The sequence below is a fragment of the Oncorhynchus keta genome, chromosome 34 (genome assembly GCF_023373465.1).
Source record: "Oncorhynchus keta strain PuntledgeMale-10-30-2019 chromosome 34, Oket_V2, whole genome shotgun sequence".
Lineage (NCBI taxonomy): Eukaryota > Metazoa > Chordata > Actinopteri > Salmoniformes > Salmonidae > Oncorhynchus > Oncorhynchus keta.
Window position 1 is genome coordinate 81999199 of NC_068454.1, and position 19956 is coordinate 82019154.

General features: G+C 44.2%; 2 protein-coding genes, 1 long non-coding RNA gene and 1 other non-coding gene across 4 annotated transcripts in view; 2 read left to right on the top strand and 2 right to left on the bottom strand.

The window, feature by feature from the left end:
* The window catches only part of LOC118382796 (testis-expressed protein 10 homolog), a 59251-nt gene extending 45773 nt beyond the window's left edge, over positions 1 to 13478 (top strand). Inside the window, exons 15-18 of the mRNA XM_052492692.1 lie at positions 423 to 503; positions 579 to 763; positions 919 to 1129; positions 12817 to 13478. Coding sequence (XP_052348652.1) covers positions 423 to 503; positions 579 to 763; positions 919 to 1129; positions 12817 to 12927 — 588 coding nt within the window. The 3' untranslated portion in view covers positions 12928 to 13478. The remainder of the gene's footprint in view (positions 1 to 422; positions 504 to 578; positions 764 to 918; positions 1130 to 12816) is intronic.
* LOC127915374 (uncharacterized) lies at positions 3972 to 11496 on the bottom strand. Its single transcript, XR_008091166.1, has 4 exons — positions 10683 to 11496; positions 8669 to 8741; positions 6725 to 7016; positions 3972 to 4098 (listed from the first exon to the last, which is right to left on the bottom strand). It is a non-coding gene; the product is annotated as an uncharacterized LOC127915374 (long non-coding RNA).
* Positions 13479 to 15156: 1678 nt separating the features above from the next.
* Positions 15157 to 19956, bottom strand: part of LOC118382091 (inversin-like) — a 57976-nt gene continuing 53176 nt past the window's right edge. Inside the window, 2 exon segments of the mRNA XM_052495655.1 lie at positions 15157 to 15962; positions 19210 to 19296. Of these exon segments, the coding sequence (XP_052351615.1) occupies positions 15856 to 15962; positions 19210 to 19296 (194 nt within the window). The 3' untranslated portion in view covers positions 15157 to 15855.
* Positions 19818 to 19890, top strand: trnat-cgu (transfer RNA threonine (anticodon CGU)). The gene has a single exon. It is a non-coding gene; the product is annotated as a tRNA-Thr (tRNA).

Genomic DNA, 19956 nt, shown 5'->3' on the forward strand with positions numbered 1-19956 from the left:
CAACGTGTGCAGGTTTCCATTGCCAACAACAGTAAAGCAGGCATTGTGACAGTACAATAAACTGGGATTAGAACGTTCGGAAGGCGAGTTGGTGCCACAGTGTTCAATAGAATGAATAGGAGCTGGCAGGGTGAAAAATGCCCTAAAATAAGGTCTGATTTTTTTCGTGAACACTTCAAAACTATGGCAGGCAGCTGGGATATATGGTAATATTATGAAACTGGGCCGGCCGCGGATGCATTGAACTAGTTTTTATTAGAAAAAAACATTGTTAAAAATGTCATGTGTCCAGCCTACTGAGATGCAGTGCCTTGGACTGCTGCGCCACTCAGGAGACACTCCAACATGAATGATATTAATGTTGTGAAATATGACCTTTAAAACAGCAGGAAGTGATCTTACTGTCTATGTCCCACCCACAGGAAGTGTGCCACTGCTTGGAGACGCTGGGGTCTCGTTCACAGTGCTTTGACGTGCTGCAGAACGGCATCTGCAAGAACCTGGTGAGATGGTGTACTTGTGTGTACTCATCTCTGTGCGTGTGTGTGTGTGTGTGTAACTGTGTCTCTCCCTCCCAGACTGGTCTGTCTGTGGTACCAGACAGTATGGCAGCAGGGTTGTTGAGAGCGGTGGCCAGACTGTTGGACCTGTCCTTCCTCCCCAGTGAACCTCTGCTGAGGTTCCTGTCCCGCTGCTGCCTCAGCCTACTGTCTCTGCTACTGACCCTACAGCAGGACACCGCCTCAGAGAACAACCACAAGAGGTAGCCTGTGTGTGACCTCTCTGTGCAGTCATGTTGTGTGTGTAACCTTTATCCTTCCCTGTAGGGTGTGTGTGTGTGTGTGTGTGTGTGTGTGTGTGTGTGTGTGTGTGTGTGTGTGTGGATTGTGTCCAACCTTTCTCTCCCTCTACCTGCAGGGAGGCAGTGTGGGGCGCGTGTGTGGCAGTGCTGAGCAGCATTCCCCGGCTGTTGCGGTTGGTTCTGCAGTCATTGCGAGTTAGGGACCTGTGTGAGGAGGAGCTGCCTCAACTGGCCCAGATATTGTCCCTGCTGCTGCAGCACACAGCGCTTCGCAACCACATGCTGGCAAACGCAACTCTACTACAACACATTATACAGGACCTCACGGTAAACACACACAGTCAACTACTCAACCACATGCTGGCAAACGCAACTCTACTACAACACATTATACAGGACCTCACTGTAAACACACACAGTCAACTACAACTACATACTGGCTAACGCAACTCTACTACAACACATTATACAGGACCTGACGGTAAACACACACAGTCAACTACTCAACTACATGCTGGCTAACGCAACTCTACTACACATTATACAGGACCTCACGGTAAACACACACAGTCAACTACTCAACCACATGCTGGCAAACGCAACTCTACTACAACACATTATACAGGACCTCACGGTAAACACACACAGTCAACTACTCAACCACATGCTGGCAAACGCAACTCTACTACAACACATTATACAGGACCTCACTGTAAACACACACAGTCAACTACAACTACATGCTGGCTAACGCAACTCTACTACAACACATTATACAGGACCTGACGGTAAACACACACAGTCAACTACTCAACTACATGCTGGCTAATGCAACTCTACTACACATTATACAGGACCTCACGGTAAACACACACAGTCAACTACTCAACCACATGCTGGCAAACGCAACTCTACTACAACACATTGTACAGGACCTCACGGTAAACACACAGTCATCTACTCAACCACATGCTGGCAAACGCAACTCTACTACACATTATACAGGACCTCACGGTAAACACACACAGTCAACTACTCAACCACATGCTGGCAAACGCAACTCTACTACACATTATACAGGACCTCACGGTAAACACACACAGTCAACTACAACCACATGCTGGAAAACGCAACTCTACTACAACACGTTATACAGGACCTCACGGTAAACACACGGTCAACTACTCAACTACATGCTGGCTAACGCAACTCTACTACAACACGTTATACAGGACCTCACGGTAAACACACAGTCAACTACTCAACCACATGCTGGCAAACGCAACTCTACTACACATTATACAGGACCTCACGGTAAACACACACAGTCAACTACTCAACCACATGCTGGAAAACGCAACTCTACTACAACACGTTATACAGGACCTCACGGTAAACACACAGTCGACTACTCAACTACATGCTGGCTAACGCAACTCTACTACAACACGTTATACAGGACCTCACGGTAAACACACACAGTCAACTACAACCACATGCTGGCAAACGCAACTCTTACTACAACACATTATACAGGACCTCACTGTAAACACACACAGTCAACTACAACCACATGCTGGCAAACGCAACTCTACTACAACACATTATACAGGACCTCACGGTAAACACACACAGTCAACCACATGCTGGCAAACGCAACTCTACTACAACACATTGTACAGGACCTCACGGTAAACACACAGTCATCTACTCAACCACATGCTGGCAAACGCAACTCTACTACACATTATACAGGACCTCACGGTAAACACACACAGTCAACTACTCAACCACATGCTGGCAAACGCAACTCTATTACACATTATACAGGACCTCACGGTAAACACACACAGTCAACTACAACTACATGCTGGAAAATGCAACTCTACTACAACACGTTATACAGGACCTCACGGTCAAACTCAACTACATGCTGGCTAACGCAACTCTACTACAACACGTTATACAGGACCTCACGGTAAACACACAGTCAACTACTCAACCACATGCTGGCAAACGCAACTCTACTACACATTATACAGGACCTCACGGTAAACACACACAGTCAACTACTCAACCACATGCTGGCAAACGCAACTCTATTACACATTATACAGGACCTCACGGTAAACACACACAGTCAACTACAACCACATGCTGGAAAACGCAACTCTACTACAACACGTTATACAGGACCTCACGGTAAACACACAGTCGACTACTCAACTACATGCTGGCTAACGCAACTCTACTACAACACGTTATACAGGACCTCACGGTAAACACACACAGTCAACTACAACCACATGCTGGCAAACGCAACTCTACTACAACACATTATACAGGACCTCACGGTACACACAGTCAACCACATGCTGGCAAACGCAACTCTACTACAACACATTGTACAGGACCTCACGGTAAACACACAGTCATCTACTCAACCACATGCTGGCAAACGCAACTCTACTACACATTATACAGGACCTCACGGTAAACACACACAGTCAACTACTCAACCACATGCTGGCAAACGCAACTCTATTACACATTATACAGGACCTCACGGTAAACACACACAGTCAACTACAACTACATGCTGGAAAATGCAACTCTACTACAACACGTTATACAGGACCTCACGGTCAACTACTCAACTACATGCTGGCTAACGCAACTCTACTACAACACGTTATACAGGACCTCACGGTAAACACACAGTCAACTACTCAACCACATGCTGGCAAACGCAACTCTACTACACATTATACAGGACCTCACGGTAAACACACACAGTCAACTACTCAACCACATGCTGGCAAACGCAACTCTATTACACATTATACAGGACCTCACGGTAAACACACACAGTCAACTACAACCACATGCTGGAAAACGCAACTCTACTACAACACGTTATACAGGACCTCACGGTAAACACACAGTCAACTACTCAACTACATGCTGGCTAACGCAACTCTACTACAACACGTTATACAGGACCTCACGGTAAACACACACAGTCAACTACAACCACATGCTGGCAAACGCAACTCTTACTACAACACATTATACAGGACCTCACTGTAAACACACACAGTCAACTACAACCACATGCTGGCAAATGCAACTCTACTACAACACATTATACAGGACCTCACGGTAAACACACACAGTCAACTACATGCTGGCTAACGCAACTCTACTACAACACATTATACAGGACCTCACGGTAAACACACACAGTCAACTACATGCTGGCTAACGCAACTCTACTACAACACATTATACAGGACCTCACGGTAAACACACACAGTCAACTACAACCACATGCTGGCTAATGCAACTCTACTACACATTATACAGGACCTCACGTTAAACACACAGTCATCTACTCAACCACATGCTGGCAAACGCGACTCTACTACAACACATTGTACAGGACCTCACGGTAAACACACACAGTCAACTACAACCACATGCTGGCTAATGCAACTCTACTACACATTATACAGGACCTCACGGTAAACACACACAGTCAACTACAACTACATGCTGGCTAATGCAACTCTACTACACATTATACAGGACCTCACGGTAAACACACAGTCAACTACTCAACTACATGCTGGCTAACGCAACTCTACTACAACACGTTATACAGGACCTCACGGTAAACACACACAGTCAACTACAACTACATGCTGGCAAACGCAACTCTACTACAACACGTTATACAGGACCTCACGGTAAACACACGGTCAACTACTCAACTACATGCTGGCTAACGCAACTCTACTACAACACGTTATACAGGACCTCACGGTAAACACACACAGTCAACTACAACCACATGCTGGCTAATGCAACTCTACTACACATTATACAGGACCTCACTGTAAACACACACAGTCAACTACAACTACATACTGGCTAACGCAACTCTACTACAACACGTTATACAGGACCTCACGGTAAACACACCCAGTCAACTACAACCACATGCTGGCTAATGCAACTCTACTACACATTATACAGGACCTCACTGTAAACACACACAGTCAACTACAACTACATACTGGCAAACGCAACTCTACTACAACACATTATACAGGACCTCACTGTAAACACACACAGTCAACTACAACTACATACTGGCTAACGCAACTCTACTACAACACATTATACAGGACCTGACGGTAAACACACACAGTCAACTACTCAACTACATGCTGGCTAACGCAACTCTACTACACATTATACAGGACCTCACGGTAAACACACACAGTCAACTACTCAACCACATGCTGGCAAACGCAACTCTACTACAACACATTATACAGGACCTCACGGTAAACACACACAGTCAACTACTCAACCACATGCTGGCAAACGCAACTCTACTACAACACATTATACAGGACCTCACGGTAAACACACACAGTCAACTACTCAACCACATGCTGGCAAACGCAACTCTACTACAACACGTTATACAGGACCTCACGGTAAACACACACAGTCAACTACAACTACATGCTGGCAAACGCAACTCTACTACAACACATTATACAGGACCTCACAGTAAACACACGGTCAACTACTCAACTACATGCTGGCTAACGCAACTCTACTACAACACGTTATACAGGACCTCACGGTAAACACACACAGTCAACTACAACCACATGCTGGCTAATGCAACTCTACTACACATTATACAGGACCTCACTGTAAACACACACAGTCAACTACAACTACATACTGGCTAACGCAACTCTACTACAACACGTTATACAGGACCTCACAGTAAACACACACAGTCAACTACAACCACATGCTGGCTAATGCAACTCTACTACACATTATACAGGACCTCACTGTAAACACACACAGTCAACTACAACTACATACTGGCAAACGCAACTCTACTACAACACATTATACAGGACCTCACTGTAAACACACAGTCAACTACAACTACATACTGGCTAACGCAACTCTACTACAACACATTATACAGGACCTGACGGTAAACACACACAGTCAACTACTCAACCACATGCTGGCAAACGCAACTCTACTACAACACATTATACAGGACCTCACGGTAAACACACACAGTCAACTACAACTACATACTGGCTAACGCAACTCTACTACAACACATTATACAGGACCTCACTGTAAACACACACAGTCAACTACAACTACATACTGGCAAACGCAACTCTACTACAACACATTATACAGGACCTCACTGTAAACACACAGTCAACTACAACTACATACTGGCTAACGCAACTCTACTACAACACATTATACAGGACCTGACGGTAAACACACACAGTCAACTACTCAACTACATGCTGGCTAACGCAACTCTACTACACATTATACAGGACCTCACGGTAAACACACACAGTCAACTACTCAACCACATGCTGGCAAACGCAACTCTACTACAACACATTATACAGGACCTCACGGTAAACACACACAGTCAACTACTCAACCACATGCTGGCAAACGCAACTCTACTACACATTATACAGGACCTCACGGTAAACACACACAGTCAACTACTCAACCACATGCTGGCAAACGCAACTCTACTACAACACATTATTCAGGACCTCACGGTAAACACACAGTCAACTACAACCATATGCTGGCTAATGCAACTCTACTACACATTATACAGGACCTCACGGTAAACACACACAGTCAACTACAACTACATGCTGGCTAATGCAACTCTACTACACATTATACAGGACCTCACGGTAAACACACAGTCAACTACAACCATATGCTGGCTAATGCAACTCTACTACACATTATACAGGACCTCACGGTAAACACACAGTCAACTACAACCATATGCTGGCTAATGCAACTCTACTACACATTATACAGGACCTCACGGTAAACACACACAGTCAACTACATGCTGGCTAACGCAACTCTACTACAACACATTATACAGGACCTCACGGTAAACACACACAGTCAACTACAACCACATGCTGGCTAATGCAACTCTACTACACATTATACAGGACCTCACGTTAAACACACAGTCATCTACTCAACCACATGCTGGCAAACGCGACTCTACTACAACACATTGTACAGGACCTCACGGTAAACACACACAGTCAACTACAACCACATGCTGGCTAATGCAACTCTACTACACATTATACAGGACCTCACGGTAAACACACACAGTCAACTACAACCACATGCTGGCTAACGCAACTCTACTACAACACATTGTACAGGACCTCACGGTAAACACACACAGTCAACTACAACCACATGCTGGCTAACGCAACTCTACTACAACACATTATACAGGACCTCACGGTAAACACACACAGTCAACTACAACTACATGCTGGCTAATGCAACTCTACTACACATTATACAGGACCTCACGGTAAACACACACAGTCAACTACAACTACATGCTGGCTAATGCAACTCTACTACACATTATACAGGACCTCACGGTAAACACACAGTCAACTACTCAACTACATGCTGGCTAACGCAACTCTACTACAACACGTTATACAGGACCTCACGGTAAACACACACAGTCAACTACAACTACATGCTGGCAAACGCAACTCTACTACAACACATTATACAGGACCTCACGGTAAACACACGGTCAACTACTCAACTACATGCTGGCTAATGCAACTCTACTACACATTATACAGGACCTCACTGTAAACACACACAGTCAACTACAACTACATACTGGCTAACGCAACTCTACTACAACACGTTATACAGGACCTCACGGTAAACACACACAGTCAACTACAACCACATGCTGGCTAATGCAACTCTACTACACATTATACAGGACCTCACTGTAAACACACACAGTCAACTACAACTACATACTGGCAAACGCAACTCTACTACAACACATTATACAGGACCTCACTGTAAACACACAGTCAACTACAACTACATACTGGCTAACGCAACTCTACTACAACACATTATACAGGACCTGACGGTAAACACACACAGTCAACTACTCAACTACATGCTGGCTAACGCAACTCTACTACACATTATACAGGACCTCACGGTAAACACACACAGTCAACTACTCAACCACATGCTGGCAAACGCAACTCTACTACAACACATTATACAGGACCTCACGGTAAACACACACAGTCAACTACTCAACCACATGCTGGCAAACGCAACTCTACTACACATTATACAGGACTCACGGTAAACACACACACAGTCAACTACTCAACCACATGCTGGCAAACGCAACTCTACTACAACACATTATTCAGGACCTCACGGTAAACACACAGTCAACTACAACCATATGCTGGCTAATGCAACTCTACTACACATTATACAGGACCTCACGGTAAACACACACAGTCAACTACAACTACATGCTGGCTAATGCAACTCTACTACACATTATACAGGACCTCACGGTAAACACACAGTCAACTACAACCATATGCTGGCTAATGCAACTCTACTACACATTATACAGGACCTCACGGTAAACACACAGTCAACTACAACCATATGCTGGCTAACGCAACTCTACTACAACACATTATACAGGACCTCACGGTAAACACACAGTCAACTACAACCACATGCTGGCTAATGCAACTCTACTACACATTATACAGGACCTCACGTTAAACACACAGTCATCTACTCAACCACATGCTGGCAAACGCGACTCTACTACAACACATTGTACAGGACCTCACGGTAGTCAACACACACAGTCAACTACAACCACATAAACACACACAGCTGGCTAATGCAACTCTACTACACATTATACAGGACCTCACGGTAAACACACACAGTCAACTACAACTACATGCTGGCTAATGCAACTCTACTACACATTATACAGGACCTCACGGTAAACACACAGTCAACTACTCAACTACATGCTGGCTAACGCAACTCTACTACAACACGTTATACAGGACTTCACGGTAAACACACACAGTCAACTACAACTACATGCTGGCAAACGCAACTCTACTACAACACATTATACAGGACCTCACGGTAAACACACGGTCAACTACTCAACTACATGCTGGCTAACGCAACTCTACTACAACACGTTATACAGGACCTCACGGTAAACACACACAGTCAACTACAACCACATGCTGGCTAATGCAACTCTACTACACATTATACAGGACCTCACTGTAAACACACACAGTCAACTACAACTACATACTGGCTAACGCAACTCTACTACAACACGTTATACAGGACCTCACGGTAAACACACACAGTCAACTACAACCACATGCTGGCTAATGCAACTCTACTACACATTATACAGGACCTCACTGTAAACACACACAGTCAACTACAACTACATGCTGGCAAACGCAACTCTACTACAACACATTATACAGGACCTGACGGTAAACACACACAGTCAACTACTCAACTACATGCTGGCTAACGCAACTCTACTACACATTATACAGGACCTCACGGTAAACACACACAGTCAACTACTCAACCACATGCTGGCAAACGCAACTCTACTACAACACGTTATACAGGACCTCACGGTAAACACACACAGTCAACTACAACTACATGCTGGCAAACGCAACTCTACTACAACACATTATACAGGACCTCACGGTAAACACACGGTCAACTACTCAACTACATGCTGGCTAACGCAACTCTACTACAACACGTTATACAGGACCTCACGGTAAACACACACAGTCAACTACAACCACATGCTGGCTAATGCAACTCTACTACACATTATACAGGACCTCACTGTAAACACACACAGTCAACTACAACTACATACTGGCTAACGCAACTCTACTACAACACGTTATACAGGACCTCACGGTAAACACACACAGTCAACTACAACCACATGCTGGCTAATGCAACTCTACTACACATTATACAGGACCTCACTGTAAACACACACAGTCAACTACAACTACATACTGGCAAACGCAACTCTACTACAACACATTATACAGGACCTCACTGTAAACACACAGTCAACTACAACTACATACTGGCTAACGCAACTCTACTACAACACATTATACAGGACCTGACGGTAAACACACACAGTCAACTACTCAACTACATGCTGGCTAACGCAACTCTACTACACATTATACAGGACCTCACGGTAAACACACACAGTCAACTACTCAACCACATGCTGGCAAACGCAACTCTACTACAACACATTATACAGGACCTCACGGTAAACACACACAGTCAACTACTCAACCACATGCTGGCAAACGCAACTCTACTACACATTATACAGGACCTCACGGTAAACACACACAGTCAACTACTCAACCACATGCTGGCAAACGCAACTCTACTACAACACATTATTCAGGACCTCACGGTAAACACACAGTCAACTACAACCATATGCTGGCTAATGCAACTCTACTACACATTATACAGGACCTCACGGTAAACACACACAGTCAACTACAACTACATGCTGGCTAATGCAACTCTACTACACATTATACAGGACCTCACGGTAAACACACAGTCAACTACAACCATATGCTGGCTAATGCAACTCTACTACACATTATACAGGACCTCACGGTAAACACACAGTCAACTACAACCATATGCTGGCTAATGCAACTCTACTACACATTATACAGGACCTCACGGTAAACACACACAGTCAACTACTCAACCACATGCTAGCAAACGCAACTCTACTACACATTATACAGGACCTCACGGTAAACACATAGTCAACTACAACCATATGCTGGCTAATGCAACTCTACTACACATTATACAGGACCTCACGGTAAACACACAGTCAACTACAACCATATGCTGGCTAATGCAACTCTACTACACATTATACAGGACCTCACGGTAAACACACAGTCAACTACAACCATATGCTGGCTAATGCAACTCTACTACACATTATACAGGACCTCACGGTAAACACACACAGTCAACTACTCAACCACATGCTAGCAAACGCAACTCTACTACACATTATACAGGACCTCACGGTAAACACACAGTCAACTACAACCATATGCTGGCTAATGCAACTCTACTACACATTATACAGGACCTCACGGTAAACACACACAGTCAACTACAACCATATGCTGGCTAATGCAACTCTACTACACATTATACAGGACCTCACGGTAAACACACACAGTCAACTACTCAACCACATGCTGGCAAACGCAACTCTACTACAACACATTGTACAGGACCTCACGGTAAACACACACAGTCAACTACAACCACATGCTGGCTAATGCAACTCTACTACACATTATACAGGACCTCACGGTAAACACACACAGTCAACTACAACTACATGCTGGCTAATGCAACTCTACTACACATTATACAGGACCTCACGGTAAACACACAGTCAACTACTCAACTACATGCTGGCTAACGCAACTCTACTACAACACGTTATACAGGACCTCACGGTAAACACACACAGTCAACTACAACTACATGCTGGCAAACGCAACTCTACTACAACACGTTATACAGGACCTCACGGTAAACACACAGTCAACTACTCAACTACATGCTGGCTAACGCAACTCTACTACAACACATTATACAGGACCTCACGGTAAACACACGGTCAACTACTCAACTACATGCTGGCTAACGCAACTCTACTACAACACGTTATACAGGACCTCACGGTAAACACACACAGTCAACTACAACCACATGCTGGCAAACGCAACTCTACTACAACACATTATACAGGACCTCACTGTAAACACACACAGTCAACTACAACCACATGCTGGCAAACGCAACTCTACTACAACACGTTATACAGGACCTCACGGTAAACACACACAGTCAACTACATGCTGGCTAATGCAACTCTACTACAACACATTATACAGGACCTCACGGTAAACACACACAGTCAACTACAACCACATGCTGGCTAATGCAACTCTACAACACATTATACAGGACCTCACTGTAAACACACACAGTCAACTACATGCTGGCTAACGCAACTCTACTACAACACATTATACAGGACCTCACGGTAAACACACACAGTCAACTACAACCACATGCTGGCTAACGCAACTCTACTACAACACATTGTACAGGACCTCACGGTAAACACACAGTCAACTACTCAACTACATGCTGGCTAACGCAACTCTACTACAACACGTTATACAGGACCTCACGGTAAACACACACAGTCAACTACAACTACATGCTGGCAAACGCAACTCTACTACAACACATTATACAGGACCTCACGGTAAACACACACAGTCAACTACATGCTGGCTAACGCAACTCTACTACAACACATTATACAGGACCTCACGGTAAACACACACAGTCAACTACATGCTGGCTAACGCAACTCTACTACAACACATTATACAGGACCTCACGGTAAACACACACAGTCAACTACATGCTGGCTAATGCAACTCTACTACACATTATACAGGACCTCACGGTAAACACACACAGTCAACTACAACTACATACTGGCTAATGCAACTCTACTACACATTATACAGGACCTCACGTTAAACACACAGTCATCTACTCAACCACATGCTGGCTAACGCAACTCTACTACAACACATTGTACAGGACCTCACGGTAAACACACACAGTCAACTACAACTACATGCTGGCTAATGCAACTCTACTACAACACATTGTACAGGACCTCACGGTAAACACACACAGTCAACTACAACCACATGCTGGCTAACGCAACTCTACTACAACACATTATACAGGACCTCACGGTAAACACACACAGTCAACTACAACACATTGTACAGGACCTCACTGTATTAAGGAAGCTTAAACAAGTATCATGTTAGAATAAAAAGTAAGTGTGGTGTGTGTTCTCTGAGGTTCTAATGATGGTGTGTGTGTTCCAGAGGTACTGTCGAGGTGAGTCCAAGGAGCAGTGGATGACTGACCTGCTGTACTGCTACAGCGTAACCATGGCGACTCATCGGGGAAACCTGGGGCTCCGAGACATCTACTGACCTAGGCCCCAAACCAACCACAGGCCCGTCTTACTGTTCTCTGTCCACTGTCTAACCCACATGTTAAACTTATTCCACGGAGGTCATAGTGTCTGAGGGCTTTCGCTCCACCCTTGTACTTGATGGATGACTTAAGGTCACTAATGAGTAAGGAACTCCCCTCACCTGATTGTCTTAATTGAAAGGAAAAAAGGAAAACCTGCAGAACTCGGTCATCTGTGGAATGAGTTTGACACCCCTGGTCTAACCTGACATCCTGTCTTCCCCATCGGTCTCTCTGTCCTCCTCATTCAGCTTTTATTCCTGGCCCAAAACAAACTGTCTTCATATTGCTAAATATTGTGGCCACCACTAGTCCTGGAGAGATAAAAGGATGTACAGGCTTTAGTTACAGTGCAGCACTAACATACTTCTTTAACTAATCACCTGAATCAGTGCTGGGTTGGAACTAACACCTGCACACACTGCATCTCCAAGACCGAATTAAAGGATTTCTCAACTGATTACTGTTTTTATTACAAAAAGAGAAAATAAAGCTGGAGTCACTCAAACTTGTCAATGTATTTATTTGAGAAGTTTTCTAAAAGAGTAGAAAAACAACATGGACATTAACATTGAGGTTGGTATTCATTCATAAATGTAAAGCCTTGGCATCTGATAGTGTCTCAACAGTAGTGCATCAGAGTGAACAGCATCAACACTAAAACACCGTTTCTTAAGTGACAGTTCATCTTGATGAGGTGCCACAAACATCTGGCTAACTTTAAGTCAACTATCTCTTTAAGGCAGGAAGTGATGTATAATGTAGAATTAAAGAGTAACAGAGTATGTATAAAATGCATAAATATACCCCCCTCCACAGAGTCCTACCGAGAAAGCACAGGTACACGTGTACCCTCTGGACCTAAATGACCTTGTGTACATCTGTGTACCTACTATTATGGCTGAGGGGGGAAAGTGGGAGGGGCATGCATGCCTGTGGGAACCTGCTCAGGTAGATACTGAGGTAGAGTTGACTACAACCAAGTACAAGTGTTATGGCTGACGGGAAGCGTGTGTGTCTGCAAGCAGGCGTGTGTGTCAGCGTCTGCAGGTGGGCTGGCTGTATGACCAGCTGTTGACAGACTGCCTCATTCTCCACATGGGAGGAAAGGTTATCTCTGTGTGTGTGTGTGTTCATTTTCTGTATGGTTGAAATGATCTTGCACACATACCATGTCGGTTGACTTAACTCCGCCCTGTGAGGTCTCATAACTTTGTCCTCTCTTCCTGTGTCCAGTAGTATAAACAATCAGGCCAAGAACTCCTCCATGGTTAATACTGGGCACAGAGAGTACAATCTGAGAGGAAGAGGCTATGCAAGAACTCCTCCATGGTTAATACTGGGCACAGAGAGTACAATCTGAGAGGAAGAGGCTATGCAAGAACTCCTCCATGGTTAATACTGGGCACAGAGAGTACAATCTGAGAGGAAGAGATTGCTATGCAAGAACTCCTCCATGGTTAATACTGGGAGTTCTTGCAGAGATTGTACAATTCTGGAGAGGAAGAGAGTTCTTGCATAGCCTCTTCCTCTCAGATTGTACTCTCTGTGCCCATAACCATGGAAGTTCTTGCATAGCCTCTTCCCATCAGATTGTACTCTCTGTGCCCAGTATTAACCATGGAGGAGTTCTTGCAGCCTCTTCCTCTCAGAGAGTACTCTCTGTGCCCAGTATTAACCATGGAGGAGTTCTTGCATAGAATTGAGGCCCAGTATAACCAAGAACTCCTCCATGGTTAATACTGGGCACAGATTGTACTCTCTGTGCCCAGTATTAACCATGAGAGGAAGTTCTATGCAAGAAGCCTCTTCCTCCAGATTGTACTCTCTGTGCCCAGTATTAACATGGAGGAGTTCTTGCAATCTGATTGTACTCTCTGTGCCCAGTATTAACCATGGAGGAGTTCTATGCCTCTTCCTCTCAGATTGTACTCCTCCATGGTTAAGCCTCTTACTGGGCACATGGAGAGTTCTTACAAGCCTCTTCCTCTCTGTACTCTCTGTGCCCAGTATTAACCATGGAGGAGTTCTTGCACAGACTGCCCAGTATTAACCATGGGGAGTTCTTGCATTCTTTCTCAGATTGTACTCTGTGCCCAGATCATGGAGGAGTTTGCATAGCCTCTTCCTCTCAAATTGACCACTGTGCCCAGTATAAAAAATCCCTTCCTCTCAGATTGTAGTCTGTGTCATGCTGTATCAGATTGTACTCTCTGTGCCCAGTATTAACCATGGAGGAGTTCTTGCATAGCCTCTTCCTCTCAGATTGTACTCTCTGTGCCCAGTATTAACCATGGAGGAGTTCTTGCATAGCCTCTTCCTCTCAGATTGTACTCTCTGTGCCCAGTATTAACCATGGAGGAGTTCTTGCATAGCCTCTTCCTCTCAGATTGTACTCTCTGTGCCCAGTATTAACCATGGAGGAGTTCTTGGCCTGATTATTTGACTTAACCTAAATATTACAAAATGTATATTATTACAACTGTACTGATAAGTGGACACATGCGGCATCTCTGAGAAGTCAGTTATATCAGCATTATTCACATGCAAACCCACCCTCATTGGCTAAAGAGTTCCCACCTCTGCAGAAAAATATTCCTATAGTTACACCATTGGGGCCCACCTCTTGTCAGTATATAGATGCTCTGTTTACAATCTGGCCAATAACTCCACCATGATAAGGCAGTTGGGTAAGTAATTTCAAGACAACACACATATGTGTGTATGCCATTTAGCAGATGCTTATATCCAAAGCAACTCAGTCACGCGTACATACATTTCACATATGGCTGGTCCTGGGAATCTAACCCAGTACTCTAGCAGTAGAAGCGCCATGCTCTACCAACTGAGCCACGAAGTACACATGCAGGGGGTGTGTGTAGTCGTCAGTGTTTCCCCCGGCCCTGTCCAGCGCTGTGGGGTCTGAGGTGGTAGGAGTACTGCCTGGCCTGCCCTACTGCATCACACAGGTGCACACACTCCACACTGCTCACTGCAGAAACACACACAAGGAAGGAAACAACATGCTAACAGAGGAAACACATTGTGTACAGTTCATCCACATCACTCTATTCCCGAAATCAAATTGTATTGGTCACATACACATGGTTAGTAGATGTTATTGCAAGTGTAGAGAAATGCTTGTGTTTCTAGTTCCGACAGTGCAGCAATAACTAACATGTAATCTAACAATTCCACAACAACTACCTAATACACATAAATCTAAGTAAAGGGATGGAATAAGAATATATAGAACAAGTATTTGATACACATTATACACATTATACACATTATACACTGCCGATTTTGCAGGTTGTTCTACTTACAAAGCATGTAGAGGTCTATAATTTGTATCGTAGGTACACTTCTACTGTGAGAGAAGGAATACAGAAAATCACATTGTATGATTTTTAAGTAATTAATTTGCATTTTATTGCATGACATAAGTATTTGATACATCAGAAAAGCAGAACTTAATATTTGGTACAGAAACCTTTGTTTGCAATTACAGAGATCATACATTTCCTGTAGTTCTTGACCAGGTTTGCACACACTGCAGCAGGGATTTTGGCCCACTCCTCCATACAGACCTTTTCTTAATCCTTCAGGTTTCGGGGCTGTTGCTGGGCAATACGGACTTTCAGCTCCCTACAAAGATGTTCTATTGGGTTCAGGTCTGGAGACTGGCTATGCCACTCAAGGAACTTGAGATGCTTTTTACGGAGCCACTCCTTAGTTGACCTGGCTGTGTGTTTCGGGTCGTTGTCATGCTGGAAGACCCAGCCACGACCCATCTTGTCACAACTCCGACCGAAGGTGGCTCCCCTTCCCGTTCGGGTGTCGCTCGGCGGTCGTCGTCGCCGGCCTACTAGGTGCCAATTATTCTTTTCTCCCCCTCATGTGTTTATTGAGTACACCTGTTTTGAGTTGGTTATAATTAGTGAGGCTTTATTAGTCAGCCGGCCCGCCTGATTCTTTGTGCGGGATTGATTATTGTAACCCTGGTGTTTGCATTAGATGTACATGTTTGTGTATTTAGTGCTAGACTGTTTTCGTTTCCCTGTGTCTGGGGCATTTGGTTTGAGCACCCGTAAGTGGGGGGACCATAGTTCTCCGTGTGTGCATTAAAAAAGCACTTTATTGAACTCTGCTTTCCTGTGCCTGATTTCACCCTGACGACACCCAGGACCTTACACATCTTCAATGCTCTTACTGAGGGAAGGAGGTTATTGGCCAAGATCTCGCGATACATGGCCCCATCCATCCTCCCCTCAATACGGTGCAGTCGTCCTGTCCCCTTTGCAGAAAAGCATCCCCAAAGAATGATGTTTCCACCTCCATGCTTCACGGTTGGGATGGTGTTCTTGGGGTTGTACTCATCCTTCTTCTTCCTCCAAACACGGCGAGTGGAGTTCAGACCAAAAAAATATATTTTTGTCTCATCAGACCACATGACTTTCTCCCAGTCATTGGCATACTTCAGACGGGCCTGGACATGCGCTGGCAGGGGGACCTTGCGTGCGCTGCAGGATTTTAATCCATGACGGCGTAGTGTGTTACTAATGGTTTTCTTTGAGACTGTGGTCCCAGCTCTCCTCAGGTCATTGACCAGGTCCTGCCGTGTAGTTCTGGGCTGATCCCTCACCTTCCTCATGATCATTGATGCCCCACAAGGTGAGATCTTGCATGGAGCCCCAGACCAAGGGTGATTGACCGTCATCTTGAACTTCTTCCATTTTCTAATAATTGAGCCAACAGTTGTTGCCTTCTCACCAAGCTGCTTGCCTATTGTCCTGTAGCCCATCCCAGCCTTGTGCAGGTCTACAATTGTATCCCTGCTGTCCTTACACAGCTCTCTGGTCTTGGCCATTGTGGAGAGGTTTGATTGAGTGTGTGGACAGGTGTCTTTTATACAGGTAACGAGTTCAAACAGGTGCAGTTAATACAGGTAATGAGTGGAGAACAGGAGGGCTTCTTAAAGAAAAACGAACAGGTCTGTGAGAGCCGGAATTCTTACTGGTTAGTAGGTGATCAAATACTTATGTCATGCAATAAAATGCAAATGAATTACTTAAAAATCATACAATATGATATTCTGGATTTTTGTTTTAGATTCCTTCTCTCACAGTTGAAGTGTACCTATGATAAAAATGACAGACCTCTACATGCTTTGTAAGTAGGAAAACCTGCAAAATCGGCAGTGTATCAAATACTTGTTCTCCCCACTGTACATATAAATATATGGATGAGCAATGACAGAGCGGCATAGGCAAGATGCAATAGATGGTATAAAACACAATATATACACTACCATTCAAAAGTTTGGTGTCACTTAGAAACGTCCTTGTGTTTGAAATCATGTTTTTTTGTCCATTAAAATTACATCAAATGTATCAGAAATACTGTGTCAACATTGTTAATGTTGTAAATGACTATTGTAGCTGGAAAAGGCTGATTTGTTATGGAATATCTACATAGGCGTACAGAGGCCCATTATCAGCAACCATAACTCCTGTGTTCAAATGGCACGTTGTGTTAGCTAATCCAAGTTTATAATTTTAAAAGGATAATTGATCATTAGAAAACCATTTTGCAATAATGTTAGCACAGCTGAAAACTGTTGTTCTGATTAAAGAAGCAATAAAACTGGCCTTCTTTAGATTAGTTGAGTATCTGGAGCATCAGCATTTGTGGGTTTGATTACAGGCTCAAAATGGCCAGAAACAAATAACGTTCTTCTGAAACTCGTCATTCTATTCTTGTTCTGAGAAATGAAGGCTATTCCATGTGAGAAATTGCCAATAAACTGAAGATCTGGTACATCGCTGTCTACTACTCCCTTCACAGAACAGCGCAAACTGGCTCTAACCAGAATAGAATGAGTGGGAGGCCCCGGTGCACAACTGAGCAAGAGGACAAGTACATTAGAGTGTCTAGTTTGAGAAACAGATGCCTCACAAGTCCTCAACTGGCAGCTTCATTAAATAGTACCCGCAAAACATCAGTCTCAACATCAACAGTAAAGAGGCGACTCCAGGATGGTGGCCTTCTGGGCTTTTCTTTCAAAAACAAGGACATTTCTAAGTGACCCCAAACTTTTGAACAGTAGTGTACATATAAGATGAGTAATGCAAGATATGTAAACATTAGTAAAGTGGCATTATTAAAGTGACTAGTGATCCAGCGATATGTGTGTGTAATACCCCCTTGTGTGTGTGTCTGTCTGAGATAGTACTCACATTGGCTGTGTGTGCGTAGTGACAGGTCCAGTAGTATCTGAGACTGAGAACCCCCGAGAGAGCGCCCCCTTCGGGCCACAGAACCTCCTACAAGACAATAAACACACATCATCTCCATACATATATATACACACACACACACACACACACACACACACACACACACACACACACACACACACACACACACACACACACACACACACACACACACACACACACACACACACACACACACACACACACATTATGCACAGAAACATCTGGAGAGCCTACTGCAAGACAAGAAAATAGCAACATTGTAAGTCTGAAATTTACAAATTGGCCAAGGCTGCTAGCTTGAATGGTGAATCGCTACACACACAATCCTTCTGGAAAGACCAAGGTAAAATAGGGCATTTGCAATCCGTCTCATTTGGGTTTCATTCATTCATCTAACTGTAACTGCTAAACTGAGGTAAGCTGTATAAGTGAGATCAGGGAGAGTCCTTTGTTTTAGGAGTCTGACTGGTAACCTGCCTGTCAGGTTGGGCGTGTGGCTATCTTTGTTCTCGAAAGGGAGTATCATTTAAATCCTTTTCTCCTCCTGGTTGAACTATAAAAAGCAAGGCTCCATAGCTCAGTGGTTAGAGCACTGGTCTCGTAAACCAGGGGTCGCGAGTTCAAATCCCGCTGGGGACTTCAAGTGATGACAATTTTTGTCAACACTACACCTGTACCACCAAACAATGCAGGGTGAAAGGAATG